We start from the raw sequence: 17,453 nt of genomic DNA on the forward strand, positions 1-17,453 counted from the left end.
ACAACTCTGTAAAATTGAAATTCTCTTATTAAACCCAATTGACAATTCTAACAACACATTGTTAATAACTGGTCCAGGGTTCAATCAGTCGCATCGCCTTCTTCATCAATAGTCGAATAATTGACTCCAGTTAGGTTGTTTTCCTATTCCATTGATTTTTTCTTACCCATATTTCTTTTATTGTTGATAAAATTTTCCTGCACTTTCTTTTTCCTTTTTTTTTTTTTTTGGGCTAAACCATAGCAGCACAAGGAGAGTTGTATTAATAATCCAAAACCGAGAGGCATAACGAGCCTTACCTCATGCAATACAAGAAAAATGTAAATTTTCCTACACTGATTAATTTTGTTGCCCTAGGAAAATTTAACATTTTGAACACTATTATTGTTTGATCAATGGGTTTCTTTCGAAAAAATTTTCTGGCCGGAGCTCGAATCCATCATGGAGTGTTGGCATCACCGGAAAATCTTCCTGAGTCGGAACATGATGGAACCCAACCGTGTACCAAAGGACTATATCTTTGTTTGCAATCCGCCTATTTCTGCACATTCCAAAAAGCAAATTCTCATATCAATTTTTGTAACAAAGTTAAAAGATCCTAAATTTAGAACCGAAAAATAAACCGAATTGTTCATGAATAAATCAAGTCGTGCTCATTTAATACTTGACTAGTTTGTTAAGTCAATGTACTCGACTAAAAAATTTAAACTTGTTTAGTAATCAAGTAAAGTTTGTGTAATTCAAACTCAGCTTGATTAGGTTCGTAAATACAAAATGTATAAATTCATATTTATTGTTAATAATACAACAAATTTATTTTCATTCATTAATTTTTAGTGTTTATGTAAATTTATATATTTAATTGACGAAATTTATTAATAATATAAGTATTCTTTTATATTTTGTTCATAATCTTCTTTTTTTTTTTTTTTTTTTTTTTTTTTTTTTTTTTTTTTTTTCTCTTAATGTGTATGTTAATTCAAGTTTGATTTTTCATTTCAAACTCAAACCCAACTTATTTATGTATTTCACTTGAGTCAAGCACAGACTCCACATTTGACAAATAGTTTAAGCTCAAATTTGAGTTCGATTAATTTTTAACAAGCCGAGTTTGAAAAAAAAAATGTACCTGCGACTCCAAACTGCCAAGTCATCGTCGCCGTGGCTCCGATCAGCATAAAACCCTCCAGCCCACCTCTCCAACCGATCATAGGGCGTCACCCACAGTTGATACTTGGTATAGGCAGCTCGAATTTGAGGATAATCATCAACAGACAGTAGCGAAGTAGCCGGTTGTCCCGTGATGAGCCGGTAACTCACCTGATTCCCCAACTTGGTCATCTTATTCGGATTCACTACTAACAACTCAGCTGGCTCCAAGCCAAGCCGAGTTCTGGCTTTCATTTCTGACTCGACAGTTTCTCTAACCACAGTCCAGTAACTCTTTCTTGGCGTGCTAGGCTTAATCCCCACCGCTCGAGCGGTCTTTAATTTCGATCTGACAAATGAATTGTTTGTGCCATCAATGTCGAGGTCGAGGTAGTAAGTGAGGAAGTGATCATGATGGATTGCAATGGTATTATCGGCCACAAAGGTACCATAAACATCTTCTGTTTTGGGACCATTGTGTGCATACCAGGTTGCCTCCATCTCTAGCACCCCGGTCAAACTTACCTGGTAATTTACCACCAAAATAAATAAATAAATAAAAATTGTTAGACTCGGTTTGTTTCAGTAAAACATATGCCGTTTAGTATGATAAAAGAAATATTTTCCTAAATTAAAGTATTATCAACTAGCACAAAAGCTGAAAAATATTTTCTTACCCCAACTTTAATGGAACCACTTTGCTTGAATTCCCAATCGAGAATATAGTCATAGTTCCCAACTGTAGCCACCATCCTAACCACCAAACTAACCTCTGTCTCTCCACTTTTTAACTGCAAAATCAAACAAATCCAAATCAACATCACACAACTTTTTCCAACACAAAATCACAAAACATATGCAAACAAATAACTGAAATCACCAAACTATGTTTACCAATTGTCCAGGAACTCCAATTTCAGTATGTCTCCATGCCACGTCACCAGAATATCTCTCAAAAATGCAAATTAAACTAGCCACTTGTTGTGCCTGCCCATCTGCCCCGGCCAGGTACACATCCATGTATGCTGCATTGTCAGGGCAGTCGATCAGTGGCATGAGGGAGTAGGCCGAATTCCCAAACCCAAATTCGCCGGCATCCATAAAGGTCCTAAAGTACCATTCGCTAGTCGGATCCATGTATGGTACAAATGTTTCTGACACGTGTCCTCTGTAAAGCACACGCCGCCACTTTTTCTTTCCAGCATCGAATACAGAGGCTGTCGATATGATTATCCCTGCCCGGGAATTGAATCCGACGTGGAAGGCCCAATTAGCCCACCTGACCTCATGACCTTTGATGGTGAATCCAGTTTTCGTTCCATTGGAAGGGGCCAAATTGGGCCCCCTCTGCCCTAATGACTGAAAATCAGTACCATCAGCACTAGGCAAAGGTGCTTTAAATCTGTCTGTATATTTTATAACTTGATTTGACTCAACATCGACTAGTATACTTATCCCCTCAATAGGCCTTGCGAAGATATTAGTCGTTCCTCCGCGATAGTAGCACAAATCTCTAAGAACTCGTTTAGTAACCAATTCTCCAAACCAACCAATTGAAAATGGTATGCAAGTGACTTCAGACAAATTTAGCTGCCTTTTCGAAATTGATCCCTTGAACTCGGGGTGTATTAGAGGCAGTATGCTAGCTTGGATGAGCTCATTGGTAGTAAATGGGGGAAAACCATGACCAGTGTAAACATGGTCGGATGTGATTGAACCAGTGGCTAAGTCTACAATGAGCTCATGGGTCTCACCCCTGGCTCGAACCACAACCTTGGCTCGACGATGAGGGAAAGATCCATTATGCTCATTGGAAGATAGCCATTTGAGAACATGTTCTTTCTCTGGTTCTTCAAGGTCGACAAAGTGAAAAGTCACTTTAGAAAGAGCAGTACCAAGATGAGATTTTTGGATTATGAGGCTAACTTGGTTGATTTCACTAGGTGTAAGAGGGTCTAGGGGGTGATGAAGAGTGGATATGAAGCAACATTGTAGTACAATAGCTGCAACTAAAAGTTGTGCAGAACTCAGTGCTTTCATCTAATCCACACAATATAGAAATTTTGATTGAGATGTGGTGTATCAAAATACCGTTTGGCAATATATATTGGAATAATGAGAGCTCCAATTGTTATTTAATTATGTCACAATTCTCACATCATGATAGCTGTATTAGAAAATTCATAATTTTGTTGTGGGTCAACTTTTCCTTTCAAGGAGGCAATTAATGCACACCCTATCGCAATCAATAATGAAATGCCAGGACCAAGAAATGAGATTTAATTTTTTTTTTTTTAAATAAGAAAAATAAAGTATGATCTAAATTCAACTCTTTTGTGATGGGATCTTCAATTTAAATAAATCTGAACCGCAAACTGTTTTTCTTGATTTTTTTTTTATTTAATTATTGGTCTCTAGTAATCGCTATTAGGGCAGGAATCCTCTGGACAAATAGGGTTAATGCTAGGGACACCAAATTTTCTACCAAACAAATGACCAAATGTCTCACATGGTTTGTGGACCCCACACCCATATAAGACATTTGGTCATTTATTTGGTAGAAAATTTGGGACCTCTAGCATTTTCCGACAAATAATATGATAAGTTTTTCAAAAAGACATCATGTAGCACGATAATAGATGGCAATACTAATCAATCTTTGACTGGATTTGGAGTGGCTGCTGTGCGGGGTGCATAGCATGCCACTATTGTACAGCCAAATAAACTTATTTCGAGACTCATTTCGATAATTCGAACCGTTCACATTTTAGAATACATTAAGTAGAATATTTCTATAAAAAATCAAGTTAATCGGATATCGTTTATCCTTTCATCTACTCATATTTGTATTTATTTTAATACTTTAAATCACAATTATTATTTATTTTTGTAGATACAAATGTGAGTGAATGAATGAGTAAATGATATTCGATTAACTTAATTTTTTGCAAGTATAATCTACTTGATATATTTTAAAATGTGAACGGTTCGGATTATCAAAATGATCCCCGAAATGAATCTATTTGACTACACAACAACAACTGTTGTGCATCCCACACAACAATCACCCCAAATCCATCATGACATGTACCAGGATAATAGAAGGCAATACTAATCAATGACTGGAATTTCATATACAACAATGCAGCACACAACAATAAATAGTTTTCTATTACACACTACAGTAAATAATTTTCGCGTGATATTGATTGTTAGGTATGATCATGCGTGCCTCTCGGGTTATGAAGTAAGTATTATTGAAATGGAGGTCAATCGTAAATCGAGGTTCTATTCTAGAAAGAAATGTACGATTGAGTGTTAGAAAATTCAGCATTTTTAGACTGAAAATTGCCATTTTAATTTCATTTCCTCTTACATGGTTCAATATTCAACAAATTAACTTTAAATAAAGAAAAAATTGATTGATAGAAAAATAATGTGAGACTGTTATTTTTGTAAATATAAATAATCTTTATAACTATTTTGTTTTAAAGTGAAAGGTTGAATCACATGATTCTGTATAAATGTTTTAATCTAGATAAGGGAAAACGTGGCTTCGTTTGGCCATGTGGATTGGGTTAGGTTGGGACTAAATTAGTCACTAAAAGATAAAATATGTTAAAAAATTAATAAGATAAAATATCAAATTCAAATTATAATCATTTCACTTTTTTTTCTCACAAAATTCAAAAAAAACCAAAAAAAAATTTGCCAAACAAACATTTTAATCTCAAGCTAAAAAAGTTTCAACTCTAAAATGTCAACTAAAAAAAGTTTTGCCAAACGATGATATAGGGCTATTTCAAGAACATGGTTAAAAGCTGAATGACCAAGAAATGAGATTTAAAAATATTTAAAAAAAAAAAACCAAGAAAAATAATGTATGATCTAAATTCAACTCTTTTGTGATGGGATCTACAATTTAGATAAATATAAATGACAAACTGTTTTTCTTAATTTTTTTTCTTATTTATTTATTTTTCCAGTGGCTCTCTTCTGAGACCTCGTACTATACTCCGATCGAACCCTGGTCTTGTTGGGGGTGATTGATGAGTTCCACTGATACCTCAGTGGTGGATCCCTTCCTATAAATTGGGTTAAATTAGGTCGACAAATAATTATCCTAAAATCTGAACTAGTGAATACCATGATAACAACTTAGGATATCATTTTTTATCTAGATCAAAAACAATATTACTCTATCCCTATTTCTGACCAGGAATCCTCTAGACAAATAACTTGATAAGTCTTTCCAAAAGACGTGATGTACCACGATAATAGAAGGCAATACTAATCAATGACTGGAATTTCACGTATAACAATGCAGCAGACAACGATAAATAGTTGTTTCATTACACACTACAGTAAATTAATTTTCGCTTGATATTGATTGTCAGGTATGATCATGCGTGCCTGGGATTTTTCTATCACACATGAAGGTGGTTTTCATGTATCATACCTAAATAAATTTGAAGCATTAGATTTAAAAGTAAAATAAATTTAACCATTGATTGATAATAATTAAAACCACATTAAGAAATCTAGGTAGTTTTGTGAAACTAAACACTCACGTCCTAATGCATGGACAACTGTAATTCACTCCACGTAAGCACATAAACACATAAGCACTTACGAATTTCATTTCCGGATAATGATAGTCCCGAGACGTTACTAGAGTTCCGGTTAGAAACAGCATTGATCAAGTGCTTTTCCAACAAGACTCCCAGAAACTCAAGGATCCAATCAACATCCCAGAAATTAAATCTCATACCCACATAGTCACATAAGCATGTTATCAATTAAGCACATAGCATATGATACTACATCTAAGTCTCTATCAAGCGAGACATACCCATTGTGATACTAATCACTTCCCACGTACCCAAAGTATTCGAACCCGGTACGCTCTGATACCAAGTTGTAACGCCCTCAAAATAGTAACATTAAACCCATCAGATAAGACATACATTTACATATAAACCAACCATATTCCTTTATTTCATTGAGTTTCATTACATAAGTATTACATGTTAACATCAAAACAAAATGCCCTACGGGCTTACAGCTTTCCAAGTTAACACTTGGTTTCAACAAAAGAGTACTAACTCGTTTACACATTAAGCCCTTGGCTTGAGGTTACATGTAATACATCAAAAGTAAAACAACTACACTATGTCCGCCTCTAGCCTCCCAAGCTATGTCCTTGGAGGTGGCATGCTTCCTGCACCTGAAAATGATATTCCCATATAGGGTGAGCCACAGCCCAGTAGAAATACACTAAACCAACCATGGACAATGACTAAAACATTAGCAATTGATAGTTGGTCAACACTGATACAATCACATAAATAACATATTTATGTCAACGACTTACAAGTCCCAATTACTTTTCATTTTCCCTTTAACAACAGATAAGCATACTAGCTCTATCATCATTTCCACAGATATGTATAAAAACTATATCTCACATTCAGATAAGCATAAAAACTATATCCACATTCTCAACAGATATGTATAACAACAATATCCACAGATAAGCATACGAGCTGTATCCACACTTCACAAAGATAAGCATATGAGCTCTATCTTCACTTCTCTAGACAAGCATATGAGCTGTGTCTACGGAGTTCATCCCCTATCTCCTCCCAATACCTATCCGGTTTAGAGGTACATCCCCTATCTTCCCCTAAACCGCGGAGTACATCCCCTATCTCCTCCTCTACACATAACGTATATAAACACATTGATTCTATATACAATCACACAATACACACAATTAATGTATTCTATCAACCGTCAAGTTCCATGACACATTCCATTGATTAGTTTCCGTTTACCTAATCATCATGCATTGTCTACAACAATCTCGACTATCCTCCACCGATAGCCCAAAGCAGTTATTTCTAAAACAGAAAATAAATGCACAAATGGATATTCAATCAACATTTCATTTCCTCATTTCTCACCAATTAATTATCCCAATTAATTAAACAATGTAATTAGGCCATTTTCCATAATTACCATTTCAACCCTTAGGTCCCATTTTCATCAATGATTCAACAATCATTCCATTTTTCTATGCCAAACATGCATCTAGGCTTATTATGAATAAAACCCCAACTTTTGTAAAATTACACAAAAGCCCCAAACTTTCACAAAATTACCAAACCAAGCCCAACATCTCAAAATACCAAAATTTAAAGACAAAACCCATAGAGAGGAGTAGGTTATCCCTACCTCAAATTCGGAGTCCCAAAGGAGAAGACGACAAAACCCCACGTGCTCCAAAACCCGAGATTTTCAGATTAAAATGAAGCCCTCGACGATCAACAACTTTTTTGTAAAGGCCAAAGGTGAGTAAATCACTCCTACTAGATCAAAACCTAGAGAGAAGGTAGAGTCTAGAGTGAGAGGCTCAACAATGGTGATTTTGGAAAAGTAAGAGAGAGAAGAGAAAGTGAAAAAGTGATTTGAAAAGTCACAATTTCGAGACTTTAACCCAGGTCTCCGCTCGAGCGTAAAACACCCCGCTCGAGCGGCCACTCACAGACTTCCGCTCGAGCGGCCAACCTCCCGCTCGAGCTCAGAATGCACTCGCTCAGCACATTTGCAGAACCAGGCCTCCGCTCGAGCTCACAACACTGCACAACAAGATACTGGATGGATGTATTCCCCGCTCGAGCGCCAACACCTCCGCTCGAGCGGACAGGCCAAAAATCTGGGCAACTAGTTTTGGTTTCTAAACTCAACCAACCTGTAACCAACCCGCCCAACACATCCTATAACTCAATATACAAAGTAAAGAGGATGCAAACTAGAAAATAAACAACTACCAACATTCATGGACACATGTCCGGATCACTGTACAACAAGGGTAAGCCTGGGATCACTATAACCTCCCCCCCTTAAAGAATTTCGCCCCCGAAATTAAGCATAAGTTTTCAAAAACAAGTTTTCCTTCATTTTAGACAATGTTACAATTTAACATTCAACAATTCGACCCATTACCGGTCATCCCATCCCTTTAACAAGAGACATATCACAATATGTAAACAACATATGTATTTTCAACATGCATCAACATTATGCACTAACTTTCCAATTTCAACAATATATTCAACACATATAGTGTCACATTCAACTTCCATATGAGGCAAGTTCCCAAAACATACTTCCAATAAACCAAACATTTTCAATATTTCACAACTTAAGACATATATAAAAGCTCTTAAGTTCAACAAAATGTAAAATTTAAATACAAGATTACATATCAACAAACAAGTCCGGATATTTCTCTCGGACTTCCAACTCACGTTCCCAAGTGGCTTCCTCCACTCCGTGATGTTTCCACAAGACTTTCACCAAAGGAATGGTCTTGCCACGCAGGACCTGATCCCGCCTATCCAAGACCCGAACTGGTCTCTCCTCATACGAGGCATCCTCATCTACCTCTAAATCAGTCCAATCCAACACATGTGATGGATCTGGCTCATACTTCCGAAGCATACTCACATGAAACACGTCATGCACTCCGGACAACTGCGGCGGTAAGGCTAATCGATAAGCAACCTCACCAATCCTCTCAAGGATCTCAAAAGGACCAATAAACCGAGGGGATAACTTCCCACTCTTCCCAAACCTCATCAGGCCTCGTCTAGGTGATATCTTTAGAAAGACATGATCACCTACCTCAAACGCCAAAGGCCTCCTCCTACGGTCGGCATAACTCTTTTGTCGACTCTGGGCTGTAACAAGTCTCCTACGGATAAGCTCAACTTTCTCCGTCGTCTCCCTAACCAACTCCGGACCCAACAAAGGTGCATCACCCACCTCGGCCCAACAAACTGGAGACCTACACGGTCGGCCATACAAGGCCTCGAACGGTGCCATACCGATGCTAGACTGAAAACTGTTGTTGTAGGCAAACTCTACCAATGGCAAGTGCCTCTCCCACGTCCCACTGAAGTCCAGGACACAACCCCGAAGCATATCCTCGAGGATCTGAATAGTACGCTCGGACTGCCCGTCAGTCTGAGGATGATAAGCCGTACTAAAGGTCAACTTAGTGCCCAAGGCACTCTGCAAACTCTGCCACAACCTAGCAGTAAAACGAGGATCTCTATCTGAGACGATCGTCACTGGGACCCCGTGCAATCTTACTACATCCCGAATATACAAATCGGCAAGATGATCTATCGAATCTCTCACGCGCATAGGAATAAAGTGCGCCGACTTAGTCAACCGGTCTACAACCACCCAAATAGCATCACTACCCCGCTGAGTCCTCGGAAGACCTACAACGAAGTCCATAGTGACATGCTCCCACTTCCACTCGGCAATAGGCAAGGGTTGCAACAAACCCGCTGGCCTCTGATGCTCGGCCTTCACTTGCTGGCAAGTAAGGCACTTCGATACGAAAACAGCCACATCTCTCTTCATACCCCGCCACCAAAATTGGCGACCCAAATCCTGATACATTTTAGTACCTCCCGGATGCACCGTAAGGCGCGAATGATGAAACTCTCGGAGTACTTCCTCTCGGCAAGACTCCGGTACAAACAAACGGTCTCGGTATCTCACACTCAGGTCGGGATACACCGTCAAACCCTTCTCAACTTTCCCACTGGAGATCTTCTCTCGGAGGGATTCTACCTCAAGGTCACCTCTCTGTGCCTCTAACACTCTAGTCACAAGTGTAGGCTGCGCAACAACAGAAAACAAGGCCGCAGCCTCAACAGATTCGCCCAGTAGCAAGTCAAACTCGCCAAGTGCTCCCAACATCACCCATTCCCGGATGGCTATACAAGCTACATCACTAATGGTTTTCCTACTAAGGGCATCGGCCACAACATTGGCCTTTCCCGGATGATAATGTAACTCAAAATCATAATCCTCGATGAACTCCATCCATCTCCTCTGCCTCAAATTCAAGTCTCTTTGTGTAAACAGATACTTCAAACTCTTATGATCCGAGAATACCTCGAACTTCTCACCATAAAGGTAGTGCCTCCAAATTTTCAAAGCAAAGATCACAGCTGCTAACTCTAGGTCGTGTGTGGGGTAATTCTTCTCGTGTATTTTCAACTGACGTGAGCCATAAGCTACCACTTTCCCCTCTTGCATCAACACACAACCCAAACCCTCTCGTGAGGCATCACAATAAACCGCATAACCCAACCCTCTCTCCGGAATAATCAACACCGGAGCGGTGGTCAATCTAACTTTCAGCTCTTGAAACGACTTTTCACAAGTCTCACTCCACACAAACTTGACTCCCTTCCGAGTCAGCCTAGTCAACGGTGACGCTAACCTGGAGAAATCTTTCACAAACCGACGGTAATACCCAGCTAATCCCAGAAAACTGCGGATCTCAAACACACTCTTAGGCTGTGCCCAATCTTGCACTGCCTCAACCTTGGATGTATCAACAGACACCCCTTTCCCGGATACCACGTGGCCTAAGAATTTGACTTCCCTCAGCCAGAACTCACACTTCCCAAACTTAGCATACAGCCTATGGGCTCTAAGTAACTCAAGCACCACTCTCAAGTGTGCCTCGTGCTCCTCCTCAGAAGACGAATAGATAAGGATATCGTCCAAGAAGACAACCACAAATCGGTCTAAGAACTCCCGGAAAATCCGGTTCATCAAGTCCATAAAGACTGCCGGTGCATTGGTAAGTCCGAATGGCATCACCAAAAACTCGTAATGGCCATACTGCATACGGAATGCCGTCTTAGGAATATCTTCCTCCCTGACCCTCAACTGATGGTAACCCGATCTCAAGTCTATCTTAGAGAAACAACGGGAACCCTTCAACTGGTCAAACAAATCATCTATACGGGGCATAGGGTACTTATTTTTAACCGTAGCCCGATTCAACTTCCGGTAGTCTATACACAATCTCAAGGCACCATCTTTCTTTTTAACAAAGAGTGCCGGTGCTCCCCACGGTGAAGCACTAGGGCGAACAAAGCCCTTATCTAGCAATTCCTGGAGCTGAACTTTCAACTCACCCAACTCTGCTGGAGCAAAACGGTAAGGTGCCATAGAAATCGGCGCCGTACCAGGCACTAAATCAATAGAGAACTCTATCTCTCGGTGAGGTGGCAAACTAACAAGATCTTCGGGAAAGACATCCGAATACTCACAAACCACCCTCGGTAACACAACCTGGGTCTCACCACTCTCACCACTCTCAAAGCTGGCAAGTAGACTACTAAGTTCACTTCGCCCTCGCGAATCATACCCCGGTGGCAAAACACTACCAACCCGGTCTCCCAAGAAATGGAACCACTCCCCGCTCAAGGTACATAACGTGACCCTCTGGCGGTAGCAATCAATAACAGCCCGGTATGACGATAACCAGTCCATACCCAAAATAACATCAAAACCCTTCATGGGCATGACAACAAACGGAAAAGGAAGCCTATAATCGGCGACCTCTATATCACATCCTCTAACACCCTGTTTCAGGATCAACTCACCACCCAAAGGCGATACCACACAAATAGGAGATGCTAACTGTGCTAACTCCAATTCCAAAACAGATGCAAATGCAGCAGATACAAAAGAATGAGATGCACCCGTGTCTATCAACACACTAGCAACCGAGTTGCAAAACAGAAAAGTACCTCTCACTACTGATGGAGCTGGTACTAAATCCTGCGCGGTAACAGCATACACGCGCCCCGTAGGCCCCTGGTCTACCTGCTCACCTCTCGGAGCAAAAGACTACTGCACAGACTGGGATGACGAAGCTCCCGGATTGGCCCTCGAGGCCTGCACAGACTGAGCTGGCTGAAAACCCTGCGTCTGTCTAGAACCAGACGCTCCCGAAGTGACACTCAACTGTGGGCAAAACCTCTTCATGTGCCCAGGTTGTCCACACTGATAACAAGTCAAGAGCTGCCCCCTGCCCAAACTCTGACTCTGCGGTCTAGCTGAAGAAGAAGCAGCTTTCTGACCCCCACCCTTCTGCGGGCAAACAGATACCTTGTGACCCAGCTGGCCACACTTGTAACAAGTGAAATCCCCCTGACCACCTCTCCCGGAGCCTGCACTCGGCACTGGGAAGGTCGATCTAGCAACACCACCCTGCGACTGCTGAGGGTTATAACCCTTCTGTCTCCTGCCATCACCCTGACTATCCTGGCTCCTCTTGGAGCCTCTCTGACCCTCATTCTCCTCCTGCATCATAAGCTCCATATGAGCTGCAGCGTCCACTAGGTGTCTATACTCTCGAATATAAGACCCACCAATTCTCAACTTGAGGCCCCGCCTCAACTTCCGCTCAAACTCATAGCAACGGCGTTCCTCAGACGCCACCAGTTCAGGTGCAAACCTAGACAGACTGGTAAAAGTAGCCTCAAACTCGGCCACTGACAAGCCCTACTGATTAAGCCGGCTAAACTGATCCCTCAGCTTTTCCCTAGCTGCTGCTGATAAAAACCTCTCCTGAAAAGCATTCACAAACGCCTCCCAAGTACCACCAACACGAGCTTTCTCGTACTTCCACCATTGACCCGCATCTCCCTTCAGTTGAAAGGATGCCAAGGTCACTTTCAGTGCTCCGTCCTCGATGCCAAGCATCTCAAACGTCTTCGTTGTCTGTTCGAGCCATTCATCTGCCTTAAGCGGCTCTTTAGGATCCCCGATAAACTCGTCTGGATTACACCGGAAGAACTCCCTCTTCAAGAAGGAAGGCCCTGTCTCAGCTGCCTGATTCCCAGCTCTAAGAATACCCAAAGCTCCTACTATCTCTCTGGCCAAGGCACCCATAGCCTGCTGACCTACTGGCTCGGCCACATTGGCCTGCCCAACTCCCTCCTGCACTGCCGGAATCTCACCCGGTAACGGCGCTTCCTGCCTCGCAGGTCTACCACGCCTAGCACCTCTTCCTCGTCCTGACATCCTAATAAAGGCAACACAGAACGTTAGCACATTCATAAGTGTGCCGAAACTAAACACTCACGTCCTAATGCATGGACAACTGTAATTCACTCCACGTAAGCACATAAACACATAAGCACTTACGAATTTCATTTCCGGATAATGATAGTCCCGAGACGTTACTAGAGTTCCGGTTAGAAACAGCATTGATCAAGTGCTTTTCCAACAAGACTCCCAGAAACTCAAGGATCCAATCAACATCCCAGAAATTAAATCTCATACCCACATAGTCACATAAGCATGTTATCAATTAAGCACATAGCATATGATACTACATCTAAGTCTCTATCAAGCGAGACATACCCATTGTGATACTAATCACTTCCCACGTACCCAAAGTATTCGAACCCGGTACGCTCTGATACCAAGTTGTAACGCCCTCAAAATAGTAACATTAAACCCATCAGATAAGACATACATTTACATATAAACCAACCATATTCCTTTATTTCATTGAGTTTCATTACATAAGTATTACATGTTAACATCAAAACAAAATGCCCTACGGGCTTACAGCTTTCCAAGTTAACACTTGGTTTCAACAAAAGAGTACTAACTCGTTTACACATTAAGCCCTTGGCTTGAGGTTACATGTAATACATCAAAAGTAAAACAACTACACTATGTCCGCCTCTAGCCTCCCAAGCTATGTCCTTGGAGGTGGCATGCTTCCTGCACCTGAAAATGATATTCCCATATAGGGTGAGCCACAGCCCAGTAGAAATACACTAAACCAACCATGGACAATGACTAAAACATTAGCAATTGATAGTTGGTCAACACTGATACAATCACATAAATAACATATTTATGTCAACGACTTACAAGTCCCAATTACTTTTCATTTTCCCTTTAACAACAGATAAGCATACTAGCTCTATCATCATTTCCACAGATATGTATAAAAACTATATCTCACATTCAGATAAGCATAAAAACTATATCCACATTCTCAACAGATATGTATAACAACAATATCCACAGATAAGCATACGAGCTGTATCCACACTTCACAAAGATAAGCATATGAGCTCTATCTTCACTTCTCTAGACAAGCATATGAGCTGTGTCTACGGAGTTCATCCCCTATCTCCTCCCAATACCTATCCGGTTTAGAGGTACATCCCCTATCTTCCCCTAAACCGCGGAGTACATCCCCTATCTCCTCCTCTACACATAACGTATATAAACACATTGATTCTATATACAATCACACAATACACACAATTAATGTATTCTATCAACCGTCAAGTTCCATGACACATTCCATTGATTAGTTTCCGTTTACCTAATCATCATGCATTGTCTACAACAATCTCGACTATCCTCCACCGATAGCCCAAAGCAGTTATTTCTAAAACAGAAAATAAATGCACAAATGGATATTCAATCAACATTTCATTTCCTCATTTCTCACCAATTAATTATCCCAATTAATTAAACAATGTAATTAGGCCATTTTCCATAATTACCATTTCAACCCTTAGGTCCCATTTTCATCAATGATTCAACAATCATTCCATTTTTCTATGCCAAACATGCATCTAGGCTTATTATGAATAAAACCCCAACTTTTGTAAAATTACACAAAAGCCCCAAACTTTCACAAAATTACCAAACCAAGCCCAACATCTCAAAATACCAAAATTTAAAGACAAAACCCATAGAGAGGAGTAGGTTATCCCTACCTCAAATTCGGAGTCCCAAAGGAGAAGACGACAAAACCCCACGTGCTCCAAAACCCGAGATTTTCAGATTAAAATGAAGCCCTCGACGATCAACAACTTTTTTGTAAAGGCCAAAGGTGAGTAAATCACTCATACTAGATCAAAACCTAGAGAGAAGGTAGAGTCTAGAGTGAGAGGCTCAACAATGGTGATTTTGGAAAAGTAAGAGAGAGAAGAGAAAGTGAAAAAGTGATTTGAAAAGTCACAATTTCGGGACTTTAACCCAGGTCTCCGCTCGAGCGTAAAACACCCCGCTCGAGCGGCCACTCACAGACTTCCGCTCGAGCGGCCAACCTCCCGCTCGAGCTCAGAATGCACTCGCTCAGCACATTTGCAGAACCAGGCCTCCGCTAGAGCTCCCAACCCTACGCTCGAGCTCACAACACTGCACAACAAGATACTGGATGGATGTATTCCCCGCTCGAGCGCCAACACCTCCGCTCGAGCGGACAGGCCAAAAATCTGGGCAACTAGTTTTGGTTTCTAAACTCAACCAACCTGTAACCAACCCGCCCAACACATCCTATAACTCAATATACAAAGTAAAGAGGATGCAAACTAGAAAATAAACAACTACCAACATTCATGGACACATGTCCGGATCACTGTACAACAAGGGTAAGCCTGGGATCACTATACTCATTGAGTAATAAGTGTGATTCAAATGAGTGGTAAGTCAAGTCTGATGAAATAGTAAGTACACTCTCATTGACTAGTAAGTATGGTTTAAATGGCTGATAAGTCAAGTTTGATAAAGTAGTAAGTCGAGTCTCATTGAGTAGTAAGTGTAGTTCAAATGAGTGGTAAGTCAAGTCTGATAAAGCAGAGAGTACAGTCTTATTGAGTAGTAAGTGTGGTTTAAATGAGTGGTAAGTCAAGTCTGATGAAATAGTAAGTACAATCTCATTGACTAGTAAGTGTGGTTTAAATGGCTGATAAGTCAAATTTGATAAACTAGTAAGTAGAGTCTCATTGGGTAGTAAATGTGGTTTAAATGAGTGTTAAGTCAAGTCTAATAAGAGAGTAAGTAGAGTTTTATTGAGTAATAAGTGTGGTTTATACTGAAACTTATATAGGTACTTTTCTCAAAATCATTCAATTTGCCCAATAACACAAACAATTCACTATTCTTTCTCATTTCCCATTTATAAATGACGCATTACAACTGGTTGTTTTAAAAATACTTTCACAAAAATCCGATTACTTCTTATTATTTACGCCCAATACAAAATATAGGTTCACTTCTAAGACATTCATCACATTCCTTTGGCCCTAAGTCCGTGGTCAAAAAACATTTTCAACAGCTCGTCCAATACACCTGTGAACATACATATATGTCCTAACACGAATACGAAATCAATACATGTATAATGATTACTACGCTATCACATAATTAAAGTAACCTGGTCTCATCCAACCGTAACCATCACCTACTCATGATATACAAGGATACACCAAGACAAAATGAGAAATGAGGCAATGTTCTACTTGCCTTAAGCATGGTAAGCCAAGGATACACATTTTCATAATGAAATGCCAATTTACCGGACACAAGCTGGAAAGTAATAGTACCTCTACCAATTTACCAAACATCGGCTGAAAGGTAATGGTACATCTGCCAAGTTCTCCAGGCACTAACTGGAAGGCACTGGTATCTCTCATTCTAAGCGCATTCTCTAGGCACAAGCTGAAAGATATTGGTATCTCTCATTCTCAGTATGTGAACAATTCCAACCATCTCAGCATACTAAAATATATAATAATACAAGTGTACTACATATACGATATTATTCAACACAACAATGCCATCCCTCACCGATGACCAATGATAAAATCTCTAAGCATATGTATTAAATACATGCAAGACAACAATCCAATTCTCAAGTTAAGTGGTATCTTACTGAGTACTAAGTTAAGTCTAACAAATTTTTGCATTTTCACATTTTGCTTAAAATTCATATTTCTTGTGTTAATAATTTAAAATCATATTTCTATTATTGACCAATCATTGAGTTGATGATTTATTAATAAAATGAGTCATTTGTTATGAAATTAAAAATCTCAAGGGGTGAAATGTAATTTTGAGAACCATTAGTGATGATACATATTTTAAGAAAATCTCAGGAGGGGTATTTGTAATTTAGTGGTTGTTTGAGATGATCTATATAAGTGCACTTTTTGACTTTTTACTTTTTACGAAAAAATTTGTAATAAAATATTGTAGCAAATATCAAAATTACCGGGTTGTCCTTCGTGACACATGAAACATCACTGAGCTGGCTTTCTGTGCATTTAAAAAAAAAAATTATGGGAATTTGTGGCTTACATTGTGCTACGTTTTGTTTTGTTTTTGTTTTTTGTTTTTGTTTTTTGTTTTTTTTTTTTTTTTTTTGTGAGGGAAATGCAATGCAACAATGAGCTGCTATCATTGACTTTTTTTTTTTTTTTGACCCCACAGACTTCCCATCCAAAAGCCCTAAACAGTATGAACTTTTTTACTTTTTTTAGTAACTTTTTTACTTTTATAGGTGCTACCAAACATCTTCTTACTCTCATATAATATAATCTAAATGATCTAGTTTGGTTCAAAAAAAAAAGTTATAAAATCACAAATTGAATCGTGAA

At 39.8% G+C, this 17,453-nt stretch overlaps 1 protein-coding gene across 1 annotated transcript; it reads right to left on the reverse strand.

Moving 5' to 3' along the window:
* Positions 1-3,333, reverse strand: LOC114307720 (primary amine oxidase 1). Its single transcript, XM_028253131.2, has 4 exons — positions 2,044-3,333; positions 1,827-1,940; positions 1,130-1,674; positions 1-541 (listed from the first exon to the last, which is right to left on the reverse strand). The coding sequence occupies exons 1-4, from the start codon at positions 3,187-3,189 to the stop codon at positions 382-384; spliced, it is 1,965 nt and encodes a 654-aa protein (XP_028108932.2). The 5' UTR covers positions 3,190-3,333; the 3' UTR covers positions 1-381.
* Between the last annotated feature and the right edge of the window lie 14,120 nt (positions 3,334-17,453).

Source organism: Camellia sinensis, chromosome 7 (genome assembly GCF_055761805.1).
Source record: "Camellia sinensis isolate YWXY chromosome 7, ASM5576180v1, whole genome shotgun sequence".
In the NCBI taxonomy this organism is placed as follows: Eukaryota; Viridiplantae; Streptophyta; class Magnoliopsida; order Ericales; family Theaceae; genus Camellia; species Camellia sinensis.